A 23,067-nucleotide genomic window follows, 5' to 3' on the forward strand; every position below is an offset into this window, starting at 1 on the left:
ATGTGTGGATGACCGTGAGAGACTTATCAAATATGCTAAACTTCTATCCCACCATGAACGTGATTCACACGATGTGAAGGACCTTGTTCAAGGTGTCATTGAGGGAGAGACTCGTGTCTTGGCTGCTTCCATGACCATGGAGGAAATCTTTAAAGGCACAAAAGATTTCAAGAAGGAGGTATTTGACAAGGTTCAGCTTGAGCTCAACCAATTTGGCTTGCTGATTTACAATGCTAACATTAAGCAACTGGTCGATGTTCAAGGGCACGAATACTTTTCTTACTTGGGGCAGAAAACTCAAATGGAAGCTGCAAACCAAGCTAAAATTGATGTTTCTGAGGCCAAAATGAAGGGTGAGATTGGAGCTAAGGAGCGAGAAGGTCTCACACGTCAAAATGCTGCCAAGATTGATGCTGAGACAAAGATCATATCCACCCAAAGGGATGGTGATGGAAAGAAAGAGGAGGTTAAAGTGAAGACTGATGTTAAGATATATGAAAATCAGAGAGAAGCTGAGGTGGCTGAGGCAAATTCTGTTCTGGCAACCAAGAAGGCTAGGTGGTCTCAGCAGGCAAAAATGGCTGAGATTGAAGCCCAGAAAGCTGTAGCAATACGGGAGGCTGTATTACAACAAGAAGTTGAGAGAAAGAATGCATTGACTAAGACAGAGAGCCTGAAAGCACAACATCTCAGTAAGGCTACTGTTGACTATGAGATTAAGGCAAGTCCATCATGTCACAACACTTCTCTTTTAGTACCTTTGTGTGAGTTCATGGAGTTGACTTTTCATTTGCTGATATATCTAGAGTAAGTTAGATTGCTTTTATTTATCATTATTTCATGTTATTTTTGTGTTTAGATGTTTCCATGTGAGATGGCTTACTCACTTAATAGTCCACAAAATCAGTATGATTTGATGATTTCATGTTCAACTGTTACATGACTTTGCTTGTGTTTCCTTCCAATTACATTCTTTCTTTTGTGACTTTGCCCAATATATGTACTCGTGCATGTGGCTCTTTTCCTTCTTGTCTATTTTCAGTTGTAAGTCTATTACTTTATTCTGTCATGTGAATCCATTGTTTATGTACCATGCTACTACTCATCCAAAGTTTGACATGAAAACACTCTAGGTGCAAGAAGCCAATTCAGTATTGTACAAGAAGCAGAAGGAAGCAGAAGCAGAGCTTTATGAAAACAGAAAAGCTGCCGAGGCTAAGAAATTGGCAGCAGAAGCTCAGACATATGCCGTACAACTAGCTGCTGATGCTGCACTCTATGCCAAAAAGAAAGAGGCTGAAGGACTAAAGGGCATTGCAGAAGCAGAGGGCGTTTATGTACGCAGTCTGATGTCAGCCTTGGGAGGAAACTACAATGCCCTGCGAGACTACATGATGATCGACAAAGGAATGTTCAAAGACATCGCCAAGTTCAATGCTGAAGCAATCAAGGGACTTCAACCCAAAATCAGCATTTGGAGTAATGGTGGCACAAATGGACAGTTGGTTGATGGAACAAGTGGTGGACATGCTGGAATCAAAGAATTGGCTTCTATTTACCAAGCAATTCCTCCTTTACTTGAGACTGTGCATGAACAAACTGGAATGTTGCCACCAGCATGGATAGGAAGCCTCTCTGTTTCTGCTGATCCAGCCACATCCAGCCAATCTGCATAGGAAAATTCATGACTTTTATGACCATCTAGTAGGATTCCAACTACCAATAAGCTGATATGACTAAACTTTGCACTTAACTACTTAAGCAATAGCTAGTATATTAGGCCTTTTGTGCCTGGACAAGTGTGATGTTTACAATGCTTTATTACATACATTGAACTTCTTGTTGATTATAATAGAAGACTGATTGTTGGAGACTAGGATGTGTTAGGGTCCTACGCTTCATTCTTTTCACTTGATAAACATCCGAAATCGAATTATTCACACCACTTATTGCGGGTACTGCACACCGGATAGAAAAAAAAACATATTACAATTACCACTCTAGCTTTCAATGCACAACACTGCCATCACTTACTTACTTATATCGACAATCCCCTTCATCACCAACACACAACTGACTTCCCTACAGCTAATTTAACAATCCATTTAAAGTTTTCTTAATTTTAAAGATTTGAATAGCAAATTATTTTGGAGATTATGAGATTGATTTAACTATTTTAAATAATAATTTAATGCAATGCCAATTTTATGAAATATTAAGTTTAATTGGTATTAAATTTCCAACTAAACATTTATTATGCTGGTCCTCAACTGAAATTTTAAATGAATTAAAGTTAAAATAAGTAATAAAGTGTATCAAGATATAATTAAAATTGATTTCTTTTATGATATCATTCTTTGAAGTTAGTTAGAAAGTCATATGATATCATGTTCAGAAAATAATAACTCACACGGCACATACTGCACTAAACCCGAAGGAAAAAAAAAACTATATGCCAATCTTTTTTATATTCTTTAATGGTAAGTGTTTATAATAGATATTAGTTTTTCGATACGTGCGTTGCACGTGATTACCAATTTAGAAAATATCTTATTTAAGCGAAGATTTGAATAATGAGCTTTGAACAAAATAATATTGTAGATTTTTTTGTGAATGTTCAATGTTGATTGTTATATATATATCTCTTATTCACGAGAACCTACAAAGATGATCAACGAAAAAATTTATTAGTTCAATGCAATAATGTATATATTTATTTCAATTTGATGAGGTGCAATCATGTAATTAGTCACATCTCAGCAATATTACCTTATAGACGATATTTGTTGTCTTTTTTTTCTTATCATCTAACCAGATGTGCTTTGCATATGTATTTCACATTAAACTGTTTATAGTCATATGAATATGTGAAGAGAACAATTAAATTTTATTTTTAGAACTATTTTTTGTATATTGATTTTTATTTTATACGTTATAACATAATAGATGACGTTCTTATTGTTGGCCCTCATATTTGACTTCTCGATTGATTGTGTATATAAATCAAAGATAATTATCTGATTGTCAATAGTAAACTGGGAAAAAATACCTTTTTTTATCTAAAAAATATAAATAAAAATCAAAGAATATATTCTATTTGTGAAATCATATATATATATAATCACCTATTTATCATACACCGAACAAAGATATAGTTCATATACTTGTAAACGGTTTTTCAATTTATTCAACCAAGCATGATTCGTCGAAGGAAAATAACAACATTGTGTTATCATATATATAGGGGTGGTAATCATGTGAAAAAATATTGGTCAAAAGTTAATATAAGTAAAGATGAAAGATAGAAATAATTAATGTACTAACTATGAGAATTCATAATATCATAACTAAAGAATGTAAAAGAGTATGAATAACATTTGCAATAGTTAGTTATATCTAAGAGAATTTATAATGTTATAACTAAAGAATTAATGTGCAATGACTGAATTTCTAATAAATTTTATACTTACATAAATAAATAGGACTTTTAATTAATGTTACTATTTTTTTTTATAGTTATTAGATTTTAATTTATTGTAGGGATAAAATGAAAATGTGTATTCCATATTACTGAATATAAAATTTAATTGCAAATGATAAATTTTAAATGATTCATATAAATTCACATACATTCACATTTGTTGTGTATTTTTTTTAAAAAAAGAAACTCAGACCATTTTAAAATAATATATTTTGAAATTAGAGAATTGCATTAATGAAAATATTTATCTCATTAAAATTAGCTATTAAATAAATAAATAATAATAATTAAACTCTACAAACTTCAAGTGGCTTTATTACAAATCATATGAATTTTTCTTCATTTAAAATACTGAAATATTAAGAAATAGTAAATAATGAAAACGAACGGGCAATGTTTATTTAGTAATAACTATTTTGAAGCAAACTTCCTGACATTCTAAATCACTTAGGCAACATTGATAAATAAAGTCATTCTTTTATTTTGAGCATTAAAAAAACAAATCGTGTGAATTCTCTAACTCTTAAACAAGTTTAATATTTTTGAAAAAAGATATTTAGAAGCATATATCTACATCACAAGAGAAATTGTTAACCAAAACAAATGAATTTAGACTACATCATGTTAACTTCATATATTTGAACATTACACACTAATGTATATATTAAGCAAATAAATAATTATCATATCATCAAAATTATTTTCCTCAAGTACTCGAGGGTATAGTGGTACCTCATATTCCGTTAACTTTGAACTCACTCAACGACAATAAATCACACGAGTTTTTCTAAAATTCAATAAGAAAAAGAGTAGAAGATTGAAAAAAATTGGGGTTGAAAAATTAGAGGAAGCCCCTTTATTTATAGTCAATAATAGTATGAACAAGTGTTTTTTTTGTTTCATTAGAATAGTGGTACCTCATATTTCGCTACACTTCGAACTCACTCAACGACAATAAATTAGACGAAATTATTTAAAATGCTAGAAGAAGAAGAGTAGAATATTAAAAAAATTGTGGTTGAAAAATGAGAGGAAGACCCTCTATTTATAGTCAACAACTGGTAGTATGAACAAGTTTTTTTTTGTGTCTTATCTGAAAAGTCATGACCTTTTCGAGAAGTCATAATCCTTTGAAAAAGTCACAACTTATTAAAAAAGTCACAACTCTTTCGAAAAGTCACAACTTATTGAAAAATCACAACCCTTTGAAAAAAGTCACAACTTATTAGAAAAGTCACAACTCATCGGAAAAGCCATAACCTAAGATAGAAATATTATAGTAATTTAACATTCAAGTTAAGAGTTCATGCTTTTAAAGTTAGGATATAGATACAGATAGATAGATATAGATTCTTTTATCTTATCATATTTCTCACATTCAACTCCCCTCTCCCGATTCTTTTTTTTTTTTTAAAAAAAACGAACGAGAACAAAATTGTTTCATTTTATATAGTGCAAAGATAAAATTGATTCATTTTTCCTTTTTTGGGAAGTGGAGTACCTATTAACGAGGAGGAATATTTTTAGTGTATTTAAATATTTGAAGGGTGTTTTTGAGAAAACAAAATAAGGATGAGGGCATTTTGGACCCTTTACTCTTTAAATTATAACGAGTAGTCTTCTCTATATAGTCTATATCTATATATACGACGTTAAACTTCCGTCTTCCCCTTTTGTTTTCCGACATTCAACGGGTGTTTCTTTCGGTGACTCCGATAAAAACACCACACATAAAAAATACTGCTTCAATTCTTCAATTTCTTTCTACAATGGCACGCAAGTATGACAAATTCTTGGAGCTATATGGTAATATCTCATTTGTAATCCCAATTTTTCTTTTTTCCCTTTTGTGTTTTAAACTTGTGATATTTTCTTGAAATCAAGAATTAAGCTTATTGAAACGATCTTTTTTTAGGGTACGATTTACTATTGGGGTCAATTGCTGCGTTCTATGTGTTAATGGTACCTTACACTAAGGTAGAAGAAAGTTTCAATGTTCAGGTACATGTCCACTTGTATTTTCTTGATTTTTACCCCTTTCTTTTTAATGATTCTTCTTGCCTTTTCAGTTACTGTTATCTTTATTTTTTCCCCTTTCTTTATAATGATTCTTGGCTTTTCAGTTACTGTTTTCTTGATTGGATTGAGTTGATTAATTGGGTATTTCGTAAAGTAAAAACCCAATTGCTTTACGGGTGATTCGTATTATTTTAGATGTATTGGATTGGATTGGATGGATTGCTGTTGTTTCTATTTAAATCAGTTATTTTGGCGCCTTTTGGGAAATGTATAGTGTAGTAAAATGGTTTTAATTTTGTGTGTGTGGGAAGGCTACAAGAGCAGAAGAATGTGTGATGGAGTTGAAAAGTGTAGTATAGTTAGAACTTAGAAAGCTATAGTATAACTGCGTAGTTTGGAGGCTGTTTTTTATTATTTTCTTGACTGAGCCTTGATGATCATGCTCCTCTACTTTGTTTTCCTTCTTCTACTGAAAAGTGTTGTTCTGTCCCATCTCCCATGGTATTGACATTTTTCTCCTTATTTGATTAGGCTATGCATGATATTTTGTACCACAGGCATCAGATAGAGAAGGTAATGATCTTCTACTTTCCTGTCCCCCCCCCTTAAATTTTATCGCCCACATTGCTGGTGAATTTCATGTTACGGAGTATACTAATTGAGTTTTTTTCTTTCTTTGTTCTGCAACCTTAAGTATGATCATCTGGAATTCCCTGGAGTTGTACCTCGCACATTTATTGGCAAGTTTTCTACTTCAGCTAAGCTTATCAAGACAAGAGATTGTAGTACTTGTTTTTACCATGTGAGATGATTCAGCACGAATGCCCAATTTGATATAGTATGTTAAAAAGGAAAAAAAATGTCCATCTTGAATTGACAAATTACTGCAAAAGAATTTTAGCTTGTTGCGTATCACCAATATCAAATATTCTAATCAAAAAAGTTAGTAACACTTATGCAGCCTGTTCAAGTTTTCCTATCAGTCACACTTGTTCTGATATTGTGGGTGTTTTTTTTTTGATGTCACAAACTTGTGCAGATATTGTGTGTGTATGTCTGTGTTTCTTTTAACCTAGAAGATCCCACCCCAAAACCCCCTCTCCCCCGGGTCAACAGTGTGTTTTCCTACTTTTCTCTTCTTTGGTGACTCGAACTCTCAACCATTTGGTTGCAAATGGAGTGCTCTTGCTACTGAAGCAACCTCTCTTATCATTTATGCAGAGTATTCACATCCTCCTACATAAACGGAAATCCTAGGACACTGCTTCTTCTGGAAGAGGTCTGCTCTTTCTCTGTGAAAGTTCATTTTCATAACTCATCCAATGGCAATGGAAATCTATCCAGTTTAGGTCTTTGTCTGGAAATGCCACCTTCTACTGTTACCATTGTCTACCAATTTATTGCCAATTAGTGCTGCAGCAAGAAAATCTCTATTTCCGTTCAATGCCTATTTTGCAGAGGAAATAGTGATATACAATTGAATTAAGAGAGGGTTGCTCTTGTTGCTGATCCCGTCCACCTCCAAAAATGAGAATGAATGTTTGAGTCACCAAAAGGGAGGGGGGAAGGGACAAGGAAAAATCCACCGTTGACCTGTCTGGAGAAGAGGTTTTGGGTGGAATTTGTGGAGACAAGAAACTGATATGAAAGGGTTACTCTTTTGGGAGAAGGTGGAAAATTTTGAGTGGTCCTTTTTTCTCACTATTTTGACATGCAATAATCATGGAACATAGCTGCATTGACCTTCTTGGGTGTGGGCGATGCGCTTTTTAAAAAAAAAAGAAAGTGTCAGTTAAAGCATAGTCCAGTCTTCAGTTCTATTTGTGCACATTATCTCCAACATTTAACTTATGTTTTTTCTGCAAATTCCATCTACATTGCAGGGGCTCTTCTTGTATCTATTTTGGCATCTCCACTTGTTCTCCTGATGAATTTGCTACACGTGCCAAAACTGTATAGTCTCTATGCAGGTATGGTATTGTGAGGGAACATTTGTGTGGTTCAAGATTATATCTGAAGCTTAACTCTGATATGAAAGTGTCTGGTAACCATGATGAGGTTTTACTCGTTCAAGCATGATTTTTACGTGGTTACTTTTGACCTGCTACTGTTGCCCGAATTGCTTTTCATCACTTAGAAGTCAAAAAACATATATGTTTTAACTTGGCATACGTAAAAAAAAATAGAAGAAATTTTGCATTACTTCCTACAATTTTTAATAGCATATTAGTTAACTCCAACTCATAATCACATTGTCTTGGTTTGGATGCCAAAGGTAGAATTATGGATACAATCTTCTGAGATTTCACCTTTTACACAATGTAGCTTACCTATAGTGGTTAACAGGTTTGCCCCCAGGGCCTAGCTCGAGTGGGTAAAGGTGGAGGATTTGTGGCTTAGGTTGCAGGTTCAAGCCCCACACCATGCAAAGCGAGGCCCGGTATTTAAGTGGAGAAGGGTAGAGGGGCGGGCCCATTATCCACCGAGTTTAGAAGAAGGCTGTGATTGGTCTAAAGGTTATCAAAAATAAAAAAATAAAAAAAATAGTGGTTAACAGGTTATGAATACAAGTTAGCAAGTGTGTTGATTTGTGAAAGGAGGTTGGTAATATAAGACGGAACTGTGAATAAGTGAACTATAGTTATTCTGAAAGATCAAGCTGATACTAAAGTTATTATGTACTTATTGTTAGATTCAATGGTTCCTGTGCAGACTGCAGTCAGTTTGATACAAGTGGAAAATGTCAAGTTCAATGAATGACTTTGGTTGAGAGAGAAAGAGCTCATAACCTGAGAAATGAGATTACTAATGCTTTTATGCTGAAACAACAACAATTACCCAAGTTATAAGCTGGTAACAATAGGAACACATATATTCATTTTTCCTGCAGTTCATACACCCTGGACATATGACATGAACATGTTACATTGTTAGAAGTTTTAAAATGGGACATGGCTTGTTCAAGTCTTGTCTAGTGCAAAGTAATCTTACCCCTGCCTTTTCTTTCTTGGCACCATCTTAACAATTAAACACAGTAAATAATTAGTATGATTTGTTTTCAGGTGAAAGTCTATTTAATCACGTTTAAGCTAGAAAGAGACGCTCTCATATGAACATTGAATGGTGTTAATGTTTTGAGTGAGATCTTTCTTTGTAAAACAAAAGAGTGATATCTTTTATTTGATCATTAACTTCTGTTTTATAGTGAGCCTAAAAACTGCTCACATGTTCTTCCTTTATCTGCTGTGCAATAATTTTAGTGACTGACTTTCGAGTTTGTTTGTGTAGTACGACTGGTATTGGGTGGTTTCATGCTGTCTACATTACGATTTTTTCGCATCCAGGTATCTGATTGTATACAAAGAATATAGTGACTATACTTTAATACATCTGCCTTTCTATTGGGTGTTGGACTGAAGCGTTTTTGGCCTCCAACAAATCTTGCATTTTTTTTGAGAAGTATGATATTTCATTAAACAAAGAATGTGCAAAAATATCTACAGCAAAAGGGATCTTAGCTTCCCTTTAAAACTTTCGGGAATCTATGAAGTTCACAAATGTATTTACATCAGTTGCAAAAGACATCATCCATCTGATCAAATGATATTGCTGATATTTCTTTTTTCCTGCATTGTTGAATTTAATTTAAGCTATTATTCCCTATGTTCCATTATATATGACACTATCCCTGTTCGAGGAGTCAAACAATTTTTTTCTAATATATTAAATAGATTTCGAATTGTTAAATCTTGTGACATAGTGCTTGTTATGCAGTTTCAAAACATATAAAAAAAAGTTCTGAACAAGGGAATCGTGTTTCAATTGAGAAAATTGAATGAGTTGACTCTCATACTCCAAACATTGCCCTTTTCTGTTGAGTTGGAGGAGTAAAAGGTGATAGCTAATGATGTGATGTTAAATTGACTGTGCAGATCAAGAAGAAGTTTGGATCTCAAGTTGAAGCATTCTTTGTTATCCTGACAGCATCTCAGTTTCATTTGCTGTTCTATTGCACTCGTCCTCTTCCAAATATATTGGCATTTGCTTTAGGTCAGTATCTGTACATTCGTACTTCTTTTTTATGCTACTAAAGTGCTAACTATCTCTCCATCCAAATTGAATGTTGTCTTTCCTTTTGATCAGTTCCAAAATAATGCTCATACTTCCTGTAAAAGAAACTAGTATACTGATGCTACTAGATAATCCAAAAAGTTAGATGGGACCTATTTCTACACTTCTTGCCATTCCCCTTCTCTCAGTGAGGCCCCATGTGTTCCTCTATTAGTATGAAAGAATCCACAAATTAACTCTACTCTTGACAATTGTGCAAAGTAAGTCCATTAATATGCTTTGCCTCTCTGCATGAATGATTTTGGTTTTCCCAAACAACTTAAAATGCACATAATACTAGGTTTTACTTAAAAGGTCTGATGATCTCTCCCTTGATAAGTGTCCTGCCATTCTCCCACCAACACTTGTAGGCTGATGATGGTCTCAAGCTGGGCCTGCAGATCCATTGCTAATGCACTAGTCTTGCTTGAAGTAAAGAACATTCATGTTCATCAAACTATGAATGTAACAACACCATATCTCACAAAACCTTAAAAAAAAGAATAAGAAATTTTCTTGGTAATAGTAGATTTCCCCCAACAATTATTATTCACACAATGTATATCTACATGCCTGGAGTTGGAAGTTGCGTGGAGATGACGACAAACCCCAACTACAGATACATAAGAGCCTGAGCTGGTAAGGGCATCCATCCACTGTAAGCTTCTAGTTACTCTAGAGAGCAACATGGCACACCTGAAACTAAAGCCTATAGAAATGAATAGGGAAGAAGAACATGTTAACCCCGAAAAATGTGATCCAGAGTTGTATTTGACCTAGGGGTTCAGGAGACGTCCAACCAAAGATTTTGTCTACCAGTTGTGAAATCCTGCAAATAAAGAAAAACCGACTCTCTTAAGAAGTACATTCTGGAAACATGCAACCACATAATCATCATCATAGACATAATAAGAACGTAATCTCATACAAACTTAAAAAATAAAGAAAAAGAATTAGAAAAATTCCTTTTTGAGGGAGTTTCTCTCTTAATATTATTGAGACAATGTTTTTCCAGATACCTGAGATTTCAAGTTAGAAGTCCATTCTGATGGCAAAATATAGTGTGAAGACAATTAAACCTGTAGCTACATTAGGAGACTGCTACTTGCCAAATAAAAAGGATATTGTGTTTCCCAGGAGTTAATTAATTTGCTGTAAGTTGGCTTATAGGATTTATAATCATATCCAATTTTAAGGTTGCATTATGCTCTTTCTTGCACTCGGCATGTTCATTCTACATATGAATTAAAGCTATTGCTGTATCAGACTCTATTGCTGTATCATCTTTTCTTCTGATTAAAGCTAGCAGACTAGCAGTTTAGCTGTGCAATGCAAGGGGCTAATAATTAGTGAATTCGATAACCTTAATATCTACTACTTAGTCATTTCACGCTCTATGCAATATTTTTGTCAGTTATTTCATCTCTTAAAAGGGAAAGTTTGAGCATTGATTTCACACATTGGTTTTCTTTTCTAGTAAATTTGGCATATGGCTTTTGGTTTAAGGGACGTCTGTATGCTGCATTAAATTGCATGGTAAGTTTCCCTCACCATTTAACCATGGCACATTGTTTTAGATAACATATTTAACAATGATTTACTTTGCTAGCGGCCATATGTTTGCAGATCTTCAAGTTCATGATTGGAGCAAATAATGTTTCAGAATATTTTCTTTTCTTACGTAATATATGAGATTCAAGTTTTTGATGATTAGATACATAGTACTAATAGCATCAGAAGGTGTCACACAAGTGCACGAACCCACCATGTAAATAAACTAGACTCTCAGTTTCTCTGCCTGTTTTCTGCTTTCTATTAGCTTCTTATGCATCATATTTTTCATTGCATTCTAACCTTAGAGCTGCAAGTGATATAAATGTTCCACCTTCAGTACTTTGTACTATCATTATATGTTAAGTAACTTATTCATTATCAACTATATATTTTGGGAACACAGAAGCAGGAAAAGGGAACTAGGAAAAACAATGAAGTAAAGGCTCCTTTCACATTCTCTAAGTGGTGAACTTTGTGGCATTTGGTGGGGAAACAAGTTGCTGGAACCAATGAAAAAGGCTATCTATCTGCTAATGCAGCTTCCTTTTGAATGATCGGAAAATTGAAGAACTTACAATCATAAAATTGGAAGATGTAATAGGCACATTTAATGGGGCGTAAAATTTTTGTGGGTAATAAACAGTAAGTGCATTCCATTTTGTCTTTCTTGATCTTTGTATCCCTTTTCTAGTCTCGTGTAAACGTAGCAGCCCTCCTGAGTGTTTTGTCTACTACAATTTTCTGCTTTACCTATAAAAATATCTGAGGCTCCTGCTAGCCAAATCTGAGGAATCAGCCAAGAACGAGGAACGCCCGAATAATTAGACAATTCATCAGGCCTGATTACACCCTAAAGAGAATCAGTGGTCACTGCAAATATATTCTGACTTAGGATCTGGGGGTCAAGTTCAAGCGGTTGCAATGATTTAAAATAAGTAATCACTCTGTGTTATCAGGCAGATAATTAAAATTACTATTGCAAATAAGAAATCAGCTACAAAGAATGACTATTTGCAGTTATCACATTAACTGTCTGTTTTATTGTTCAGGTGTTTGCGACATTAGTCTTCAGATGCGACATACTTCTGCTCATTGCTCCTTTGGGTTTGGAGCTCTTGCTGGTAAGCTGGACAGCTGTCTACTTAAGAGTCGTTACTTGCTCTTTTGAGTTCTGTTTTTCTTTTCCCTTTGGAAAACTGCAGAAATGGTAGATTGGGTGGAGGAGTTGGTTCATCACCTGAACTTAGTTTTTGAGTACTGCTGTCTACTTAAGAGTCATTACTTTTCCTACTCTTGGATATTGGTGCCTGCTTTTATTAGTCTTTTTTCTCTCCCACTTCGAGAATTTGTATAAAAACTGATTTGTCCACTTATACTGAAAACATGATGTTTATTTCTTATCATAGAGTTTCATGCACTTGATGCATTCATGTAAGAGTCTGACTGCTTTGTCAAATTGTTTGAATGGGTAAAGTAATGAACTCAAATGAAGTTTGCACGATCATACAAAATAAAAGTATCCAGTGCTGTGTACTGCATAAGAAAGTGGATAAATTCTTTCAGAATAAAAATAATTATGGAATTGGTTTGGTGCCATTGTTTTATAGTTTTTGATAACCTTATGAAGTTAACGCTTACTCAGCATATTCTGTCTAATATGGATATTATTTCTTACCTGCAGACTAAATCAGTTTCTTTCTGGAAAGCACTGACATTCTGCTTAGCTGCTGCTTTCCTCTCCATAGGTTTGTTAGCTACAATATTTAAGGAATCTCAGTTATTTGGTGAAGTAACTTCTGTAGTTACCAAGTTTATCTGTTATATACTTTATCAGAAAAAAAAGTTTCTTTGAAACAAGGATGCCATGTTATCTGAAAGTTTGAAACAATGTTTTTGACCATATTACAGGCCTTACCGTTCTTGTTGATTCAGTCATTTGGAAAAGGTTGTTGTGGCCTGAACTAGAAGTTTTCTGGTTCAACTCTGTTTTGAACCGGAGTTCTGAATGGGGTGTATCCTGCATTCGTAAATGTAATTACACATTTAGTTTCTATGTACTTCCAAGGTGTTCTACATGGATAAGTCACGGCCATATTATCTGTCGGCACAAGTATGTGCTTTTTTTGCGTCCCACTATAAAGGAGGACGTAATATAAAGTGTCACACGTTCTGACTAATGTTACCTTTCTCAAAACACACACACACACATTCTAGCTATAGGTGGCTGTGAGCATTTCCTGTGAATTCCTTGATTTGCTTTTTAATTTTATTCTGATTGGATTTGATTTTATTCCTGAAAACTTGTACTCACAGGCAGCCTTTTTTATTTGATAGATTCTACCGTTGATGTTAACTTGAAGTAGAACTCCTTTAACTAGAGGTTTCGTGAACAAAGGTTTCCATATCTTTTGATGTTCCTTAATATATGTGAACAGACACATCCTTTCCACTGGTACTTCACGTCAGCGCTTCCCCGTTCACTGCTTGCTGCATACCCGCTTTTTTTGGTATGTATGTTTTTCCTGCAATGATTTCTACTTGCATGCCATTTATAAAAAAAGTGGGATTTGTCAGCATGCACCAGTCTATAAAACATAAAAGAGAGATAATCAGAGGTGTCTGAGAGAAGCAATTAAGGCCTAAATCCCCTTAAGAATGCAATGAAAAAATTAGCCCCGTGAAATTGCAAGAATGAAGCTATTTTGAGGCAGTCATAGTTTAATAGTTAGTTCCTGTGAATTCTTGAGTAAAAGGCTAAAGCAGTCTGAAGAGAACCTTTTTCATTCATTGTCAGAAATTTATAGCCTCCAATATAGAAAAATGAAAATCTTGCTTCATCTCACAGCACAGGCCGGCCGGTAACCATCATGCTGTTGCATTTCTTGGTAGTATGACGTAATATTTTGGAAGTAGTAATGCTACTTCACTATTTTAGGACTGAGGTATCAATTACACTTGGTCCCATTAATTCTTTTCTCAAAATTGATATCAGTTTTTTTTCCAGCTTGGGGTTCTACTGGACAGAAGGGTTTTCTTCTACATCCTTCCAGTTCTCTCTTTTGTTCTACTGTACTCAAAGCTTCCGCACAAGGTATTGCTCAGTTGCTCTGTGATTGAGTTGTATAGTTGATGATAATGTTGTGGTAATTTGTTCATTTCAAAAATCGTCAATGCTGCAGGAGCTCCGCTTCATAATTAGTTCCATTCCTGTTTTCAACTTTGCAGCAGCTGTTGCAGCTAGCAGACTGTACGTCGCTTCTTATGCTTAGCAAGATCCCACTTCAATTTTTCTGAGTTCTAAAAGACATCTTCATATGAGTATATTCATGTGCAGTTGCTTTATGTAGAGTATTATGTGGCTGGTTGTATGTGGATTTTATTTGAACCATAAATGACTGGAATGTAAAACATTGAAGGGTTGTTAGGCCTTCAGAACTTTGAATTTCCTCTGATATCTAGCATTTCCTAGTTGCACTATAAAGTGAAGATCTGATTTGCTTAAGCAATCTGTCAACCTGTATATGCTACCTTTAAGCTAACATGTATTGTTGACAATATCTGGGGAATTCTTTCTCATGGTGCTCTAGCCCTTGCCTGACTTTTAGTATGCTGTTGTAGCACTGGATGCAGCCCCAGTCAATGTGATAGTTTGCATGTCCCCCGCCCCCAAGTTGACTAATACCAATGAAAAGTTGTTCGAGTTTTTCGAATCTCACCATTATTGCATAAGATTATATCATTATTTAGCTAGAAATTCATATTCTGTTGCATTATCTCAACATTATGCAGGTATAATAACAGGAAAAAGAGTCTCTGGAAGTTTCTGTATATTGCTATGTTGGGATTAATACTTGGCAGGTATGATGGGAACCAACTTGTTCAAACTGCAAACTGAACTATTTGGGTGTATTCTGACACATTTCTTACTTTTTAGTTTAGCCTGCACGACAGTTTTTTTCATGGCATCGTACGAAAACTATCCTAGTGGTAATGCTATAAAATCTCTGCATAGGATAGGTAAGCTCTATCTCGATGTTTTACTCACATTCTTTTGAGTTTGAATGAGCCATGGACTGCTTGATCCTCTTATAATTATTAAGTTCAAACCACTTAAAACCACAAACAAATGCTGTGGTTTTTTCCCTTTTTGTTTCATTGTTTAACAACATTCATGTTATTATAAAAAACAAAAGAAAAGAGTGGAAGCCGGCTAGTTGCAGAAATGGGCGCTACTTTATTGTTGGGGACTAGTAAGATTAGTAGCTGGTTTATCCACCATCGTCATGAAATATCCTGTCAATGTGCCAGTTAGCCTGTCTTTCTTTTCGGATATCTCTTTCGAGAGTCATCATAGGTCTTTTGGGCTTATACATGGAACACCCATTATCTTGAATGTGGTTGCTCAAGGAATGAATACCTTTATGTTGTCCATTCATAACATTGTGAAACCTTGCTCTTAATTAAGGTTATCTTAAAGGTGTGATCTAGAACTAATTTGCAAGTTGGTTTAGTTGCATTGATCTATCATTGTATAACTTGCTCAAGGAAATGTGGGCCCATTTACGGGCAGATATAGTTTGAAATACTCTTTCCGCCAATCTATTTTCTAGGGCTTCACATGATTATATGTACTCATGATGTTCTTGAAGATGGAAGAAATTTGGTGCTCTCAATCTGGAAAACACAGTTTTTATGGTTTCTTCCCCTACAACATAGAAAATATGGTTCAGCTACCATAGAAACAAGTGATGACAGTCTTGCATAATTATTCTGAAGATGCATTTTATAGTAATTTTGTAGTTACAAAAGCAGTTATTTGGAGTTCTGATAATGCAGGGTTATATTTGTAATTTCCGGGGTTCCTGCAATATGCTCAGTATTTGGAAATTCACACGTTTTAACTTTACTTCCTTAGCTACATTTCCTTTGATGTAGTATCTAGGCAAGCTAGTTAAAAATGTTGCAATTTATGAGTCACTCATGGACTAGGAGAAGGACTTAATGCCATAAGTTTCTGTTCTTGCGGGAGCAAACTCTTAGGTATAAAGCAGTAGGGTGAGGTGAAATGGACAAAATAAAAAACTAGTTGGAGCAACAAACAGTGTGGATATTGTGTTGTATCTAAGTGGATTTTATGCTGTGGTTTTCTACATCTTTTAAAGGTTTCCCTGCTTTTCTTTTTTATTTGTGTACCTCTATTAGTTATTAGTTCCCTCACTCTTTTACTTTATGTTTTTTTTCTCCTAACCTTTTATATTTCCCTGCTTACAATGTTGACTTGATCTTTGCCTAGGTGGTGTGACAAAGAATTCAGATGAACTCAGGGTTCATATTGACACTTTTTCAGCGATGAATGGGATATCCCGATTTTGTGAATATAATTATCCATGGAGGTATGCTTGATCACCATTTTGATGCAATTCACTCTGTGGTCTTTTCTGTGATGAAATCTCAGTTGGAGATTTGATATCCTTAAAAATGTGTGCTAAGGCGCAATTTTATCTGTAGAAACCTTAAAAAAAAACGAACAAGTCAAATTTCTTACTACGAAGCTACTCTAGAATCTAGATAGCTGTTCTGAAGGTCCTTTGAGTACCTGGGCTTTCTGATAAGTCCAATCTTTTAAAAATGCCTCCCTAGCCTAAACCATAAGCCTTATCCTTTTTGATTAGAACTGAAGAAAGGAAAAAATTGGAACACTTTTACCGAAGAAGTAAGAATTATAGAATTTAAGAATTGGATGATTTTCTCTTTATATGATATCATAATTGAGAGAATATAGCTTTTTTGCTTGCTTAAGACTTGGGAGAAGTAATAGTATTTGACTATTTGGTAACTTGGTAGTTAATAGGAAGATGTGACATAAGCAATAAACCTATGTGGGGATATAGCCTAATATTTGTTCTTGAGGAACCATAGGCCCATGTACAAGTGCTCATTGTTTCAACTATATGCTTAGATAAACCTTAGAAGAAAGGTGATATATTGATATTAACATGGGACCCGTAAAGATTAAGGACTCTATTGTGATTCCACCCTCTTTAAGATGGCTCAACTCTTGTAGCCTACCTAGCCATAGGCCAATTGGGATGGAACGACAAGTCAGGAGCGACCTGGCTGGTGCCTTATAGCCAATAAGGTTCCGTGCAAGAGCCTTGTTTTGTCTGCAGTTATCTTTTGATAGGATTTGCTTTTTTTCCCTTTTTCTTTTCGTTCTTTCTTTCTTGCTTGCCAGTCCCATTTTGCTCATTAAGATCTTTCGGGTTGAAGTTTGATTACATGTTCTAGAGATTTTCCCATTGTAACTTAAAAATAAAGATAATTTAATGTGGAAGAGAAAGGATGATTGATGAAAGCAAGAAAAAGTGGGAATGCTTGTTATTTCCTCTTAATTTTCCTTTCCTTTTTTGTTTTGGTCTTTCGGTTATTCTGCTTTCTTTTGGGTTACATTCCCCTCTTCTCAATGTTTATCTTCTTCATATTTTGCTTTCCACCAAATAAACTAGTCTTGACATAACTGTACTAGTTCGTTTTATGTGTTAATATATCTTTCAAACCTCTTTTATGAATCAATAGCTTGACCTATAATTGGTTAAAAAAATTACACCTTGTTGTATTTTTGTTTTGTTTTCAGTATTTTTCATGTCATCTTTGTCTTGTTCCATCCCACCTGTGACTTTTTTTCTCTTCTAATGCATCATAGTGTATTGATCTCTACACAATTTATGTACTTAGCTAAATTGCCCTCCTTAGCATGCAAGAAAGGCATCTATATTCCTTCTTCAGAGTGTTAGGATCTGCACATCATCTAGTATTTTCATTTGAAATGGATAGCGTAAAATAATTTTGCAATATTGTGGTTATCTAGTACAAATTACTTCTTAGAGATGCATATGATTGATTTGTGCCTATACTTTTAACCTTTCAACTGTTGAACATCTTTCCAGCTTCATGTTTTTGTTTCTCTGTTTTTCTTCCAGCTGCATTTTAACTTCCAACAATGCTGCTTTCGGTTTAGGTACTCTAAAGAAGAAAATATTTCTCTGGAAGACTTGCAGATGAGAAATTTTACATATCTTCTCAAGTGAGTTCTTTGCAATTTTTTGATCTTATTTTGCTGGCTAATTATTCCAATAGATTGCAAGGTCCTTGTTTTGGGGAACAGAAGTGACATCTTCAGTTTTCTGAGGCTAAGGCATTATGGACAGTTGTAATTGATTTGTTGACTGATGCATGTTAGCTTCTAAGCTTTTTTGGTGCTGTCAAAAGTACTTACAAATTATCAAAGGTGCATCCCTTTCTAATCTTAAAAATGATTCTATAATGTTTTGTCACTGATTCAGCATCATTAACATAACTCTGTTTACCCCAAAAATAAAACAAAAGTAAACAGTTCATTTTGATCTTCTCAATGGGCTCTCTTGGTCCTCAAAGCTTCTAGAATTTGCTCCTTCAACTGTCCATCATGTGCATGCCAGAATAGTCTGTACCATGTCTTTTGCTTGGAATTCCTTCCTCTGATGGGTCAGCACTTCAATAACTCACATGGCTGCCTTGGCATAATCTGTTTTAAGTCCCATCATATTGAGAAACAAGTGCGGAAGTTGAACCGTACCTAATGTGCGAGTGATGCGATAATGTAGAAATAGGTGATTAACACTCTCTGGGTTGTATCTACTATCTAGGGGTAGGCATGGTATGGTGGGGTATGGTACGGTATTTGAAATTTTGGTACCGTAATTTCGGTTTTCGATTTTTATAACTATTATATCATTACCATGCCAATTTAATTTGGTATGGTTCGGTATTTAGTGGTATGGTAAATCGGTATCCATAGTTTGTTAAACTTTGACTAATATATACTCGTATAATAAAGTATTATGAGTTCGTCAATTCAAAAAAGGGTCTCAATTGTATCATACTAACACATTACACATATAGAAATATATAATCAAAAGAAAGTACAAACAACTCCTTTTCTCAATCAATTACTCCTTCCATTCCATATTAATTGAATTTTTGAGGTGTTTCACACCCTTTAAGAAAAGTAGATTAAGACATAAATTGAACATAGTTTTCCATTTTTGCCCTTATTAATTATTGTCAAATTTATTGAAGTCATCACATTGAAAATTCAAATGAAGGGTAAAATTGGAAGAATATTTTAAAAATAGTCTTGAAGATTGAACAATTAAGTTGATTTGAAAAATGGAAAATGCCTCAAGAATTCAATCAATATGGAATGGAGGGAGTACATTTCAACCAAAATAGAACAGTCAAAGTTTTAACTTTTTTTTTTTTTATAGTGAATAGTCAGTTTTAACTTCTAAACATTTAGTTTATACTAATATTGGGTTGCATATTCGTTAGTATATTAATAGTATATATATGCTATTTATGTAACTATATACTTCGGTATGGTATTCGGTATTTCCATATGTTGTTTCTAAATACCAAATACCGTACCGAATACCAAAAAAATTAAAATGTATACCATATACCATAATACCAAAATCACGGTATTATATGGTATGGTCATTCGGTATACACCATACCATGCCCACCCCTAGTTGTATCTACAAAGACAACATTTAAAGCACAGCTGAAAACCTCTTCTTTAAAGATTTTCATGTGTTAAACAAGCATTTCTAGCAACAAACCAAGTGAAAGAAACCACCTTATAAGGAACATTTGTTTTCGATGTTTGTTTCCATGGAATAAAATTATCTTGCTGTCTACCATAACACAACTGTGGATAACAAGAGTTTACTGTAATGATTCCTTTACACGGGCTTTCAATGTGAGACTGTCTGGATTCACGCAATCCTTACAAGTACCCTCCCTTCTTCGTACTGAGGAGGGGACGACATCCCCATCTTAATCCTCATGCATTCGTCTTATCAGCCCCGATGCGGAAAGGAGTAAAGAAAAAAGAGTTTCAGACGTCTTAACAGTAAGAGAGAATCCCATATCTCGTGGTTTCATGTAGTCAGCATTCTAGAAGCAAAGCTTCTTGGTCTCCTGCCTCCTTGTGTGGAATTGCTTTTCATGATCTCCAGCTCTTCCCTGTGCCAGTCCTCGAAAAGATGCCTGTGTACCCAAAAATTCAGTTTGTTTCTCAACTCCTGATCATTCAAATGTCTTCTGTAATTTAAATTACAACCATCTTGTTCTCTGTTAACAGCATAAATGTAATCAGGTAGAATTGGCATTCCGAGTCTAAATAAGGACAAACTTAGAGAGTGTGAAAGAGTCATGAGTTGATTGTTGGGAAAGTAAGGCTTGTCTGATGATTGAGTAGATTAAGTGCTTTGGTCTTCAGACTCCCCAGGTGCTTATATAGCCCATTTCATCTTTCTTTGATTGCAGCACTGAAGTTATCTCCAAGTATGCTTGGTAAATTTCAGTGTCATGTGATGGAAGACAATTTTGATATCAGCGCCACCATCGCCCCTGCTCCCCTATTCTAGGATCCTCATGAACGCATGCATGATTTTCAGAACTTCGGTATCAGGGATTAGTTCTAAATGAATAATACTGACCTTAGCATGACCCATGTGGATCACTGCACTTACCTTGTAAAAGAAGCGCTATATTTAGTTGTCTAAGTCTCTAGAAAATATGGTGATTACAAAAATAATAACTCTCGATAGAGGATGACACTGATTTACAAAATCTGATATTATGAGTTTTTTCGAACTTTTTATATGATTATGTAAATAGTTGATTATCTCCTTGTTGAGGATGATGCTTTCTTTTTTGGTTCCTCGAGAAATGTTGATATCTGTAATGGAGAGGCATTGCTTGTGTGATATTGTGTTTTTCCTTCCTAGGACAAGACTGCTAAAGAAACTATCAAACAAACAAATTTGCATCTGAAATGGAAGTGAAGTCTAGTCATCGACTTCCTGCATATTTGTGTTATTGATATTAAACCAACATAGTTGGTATTACTGATGAATACTAGGTCTGACAGTCGAGTATCAATTATGAATTATTATGTTTTACTTCTTTGGTTCATTGGTAGATGAATTTCTTGCTTCCCAGTCATATACATTTGTTAGCGACTGCGGTTATCTTACCATTTCTAGTTTGGAGGTTTCAGCATACACGGATCCATGTTGCTTGTACATGGCACAAACAAATCGTTACTTTAACAATTTTCTGAGGGCAAAAATTTTATTTTGAGATAAAAGTACACGTGAGAATGTGCTCACTAGTCACTAGAGCCATCTTCTGGGTGTTCAAATAGGGATTGATCTAAATATTAGCCCTGACCAAGGTTGGTGCTGAAGATGTAAATGATCAAGAAGATAACACATTTTAAATGGAATACTATCACACACGTGTATCACCTGATATTTCATCTTGTACAAAAGGGTAGTGTAGAGATATTACTTGTGCTTGGAATAAAGGACCTTAAGATTAAACTGCAATGTTCTATTCCTTGCAAGGACGTATGCTAGAAATTGTTCTTCCTGAAGAAGTATAAACTAGAACATGTTTGAACCAGTCGATGGGTTTGCAAATGATGTGACTAGGTATTCAAAGGCTTGTTTTGAGCCTTTTATATTCTAGTGAGAAATTTTTCGATGTAAAAAGTATGATTTTTACTATAGGCCAGTCTCTGAATCATACCATGTGCCGTCACATTTCTTTAGTTCCTCTTCAGTATTTAAAGGCTTAGATTTTGTGCACAACCAATCCTCATTCTTTGCTGATAGTGTTTTAGTTAATGCGGATCGTATTTATAGTACATCAGCCTAATCTCTGCCAATTCTACTGTTACAGTGAGAATTCCTACATCGAAGGATTCAAATGTCTGATGAGTGTGGATGGTTTTTCTCGGGTTCGCATACGAATTGGTTTTCCTCCAATATCATTTGTAAGATTTTTTAGACAATGCCAAATGATAGCTTCAAATTTCTGGCATCCTTGTTGCTTTTATAACCTGTTTGCATCACGCAGGCTAAGGAACCAAAGGTGTTTATTCATGGAAACATAAGAAACACGGATATCATGAATAGAGGTTGGCCAGGATGCTCGGTTATCCCCTGAAAGCATCCATTACTAGCGCGGAAAATTGTAACAAGGCGAACTTTCTAGTCTTATCACAACTCCCTTTTTCGCGAGAACTGAAGGGAAAAATGTTAGGCTCAGACATCAGCCGTGCTCGTGATGTAGTGAAGCTTGAGTGTTTAGCTGGTTGCTGACATTAGATCCTCTTTGCAGAAAGATATGTGTTTCTTGTTCTAGATGGTCAGAACAAAAAAGTTGACATGTTCAAAGCTTCAATATTTCTATTTGAGGGGAAAAAAACTTGTCTTTATCATGATGCTGTGGAAAATTTTGATAGTTTCTGCATCTTTGGAAATGACACACTAATTATATGGACTTACTTTCAGTGGGCAGCTTTCAAATGATTTGAATATTCTTGTCACATGCCATTATTTGTCACTTTTCTGGGTATTATTTCCACATCTGTCCTCTTAATTTCGAGAAAATAACATGGTCCCTTATATTTGGTGGTAGGCTCAAAACAGTTCCTTAAATGTATTCCTGAACAGTTTTGATCCTCTTAAGTTTGCCAAAAGTGAGAATATGCTGTTCTCCATCAAATACTTGAACAAACTTTGTATGTTAGATTTGACCGAAACTGTGTAGGGATATTATGTAAGGCCTTTGAAAAACGTGTGTATATGGATGGCAAATGGGCAGGGCGGGGGTGGGGGCGGGGGCAAACACTCATAAACCCACAAAGACTTTGGCCCTACCCCACCTAGCATAATTTTTTGTTTTTGACCCCGCCCCACATGAACCTGCGCTGCATAAACCTCCAACATTGTTCTGCTTCTAACAGTATCTATTTTTCATGACAGACATACAATTGAAGATACAAATAT

At 34.8% G+C, this 23,067-nt stretch overlaps 2 protein-coding genes across 4 annotated transcripts in view; both read left to right on the forward strand.

Moving 5' to 3' along the window:
- Nucleotides 1-1,826, forward strand: part of LOC125853727 (flotillin-like protein 6) — a 5,151-nt gene extending 3,325 nt beyond the window's left edge. Inside the window, exons 3-4 of one of the 2 annotated variants that reach the window (XM_049533464.1) lie at nt 83-721; nt 1,134-1,826. In XM_049533464.1, the coding sequence (XP_049389421.1) occupies nt 83-721; nt 1,134-1,676 (1,182 nt within the window). In that variant the 3' untranslated portion in view covers nt 1,677-1,826. The remainder of the gene's footprint in view (nt 1-82; nt 722-1,133) is intronic. The other variant, XM_049533463.1, reaches the window with a different exon arrangement.
- A 3,312-nt stretch (nt 1,827-5,138) lies between these two features.
- LOC125845908 (dol-P-Man:Man(7)GlcNAc(2)-PP-Dol alpha-1,6-mannosyltransferase) lies at nt 5,139-22,596 on the forward strand. 2 transcript variants are annotated; one of them, XM_049525399.1, is made up of 20 exons: nt 5,139-5,287; nt 5,397-5,482; nt 6,032-6,073; nt 6,195-6,240; nt 7,384-7,470; nt 8,789-8,844; nt 9,433-9,550; nt 11,088-11,146; nt 12,214-12,285; nt 12,846-12,909; nt 13,073-13,176; nt 13,600-13,671; nt 14,169-14,255; nt 14,344-14,411; nt 14,954-15,022; nt 15,099-15,181; nt 16,458-16,557; nt 18,183-18,248; nt 21,956-22,049; nt 22,133-22,596. In XM_049525399.1, exons 1-20 carry the CDS (start codon nt 5,251-5,253, stop codon nt 22,220-22,222), a joined length of 1,500 nt encoding a protein of 499 aa, XP_049381356.1. In that variant the 5' UTR covers nt 5,139-5,250; the 3' UTR covers nt 22,223-22,596. The 2 variants fall into 2 exon arrangements, with proteins under 2 accessions (XP_049381356.1, XP_049381361.1); XM_049525404.1 differs by lacking the exons at nt 5,139-5,287; nt 5,397-5,482; nt 6,032-6,073; nt 6,195-6,240 and adding an exon at nt 6,638-6,779.
- Nucleotides 22,597-23,067: the final 471 nt, after the last annotated feature.

Source organism: Solanum stenotomum, chromosome 1, assembly GCF_019186545.1.
Source record: "Solanum stenotomum isolate F172 chromosome 1, ASM1918654v1, whole genome shotgun sequence".
NCBI lineage: Eukaryota > Viridiplantae > Streptophyta > Magnoliopsida > Solanales > Solanaceae > Solanum > Solanum stenotomum.

What these genes read in the sequence shown, in the direction of transcription:
- LOC125845908 (XM_049525399.1), top strand. Translation starts at nt 5,251, where the DNA reads ATGGCACGCAAGTATGACAAATTCTTGGAGCTATATG. An exon ending in ACAGGCATCAGATAGAGAAG is followed by an intron (nt 6,074 to 6,194) that starts GTAATGATCTTC and finishes TGCAACCTTAAG; the next exon opens with TATGATCATCTGGAATTCCC. An exon ending in TATATTGGCATTTGCTTTAG is followed by an intron (nt 9,551 to 11,087) that starts GTCAGTATCTGT and finishes TTTCTTTTCTAG; the next exon opens with TAAATTTGGCATATGGCTTT.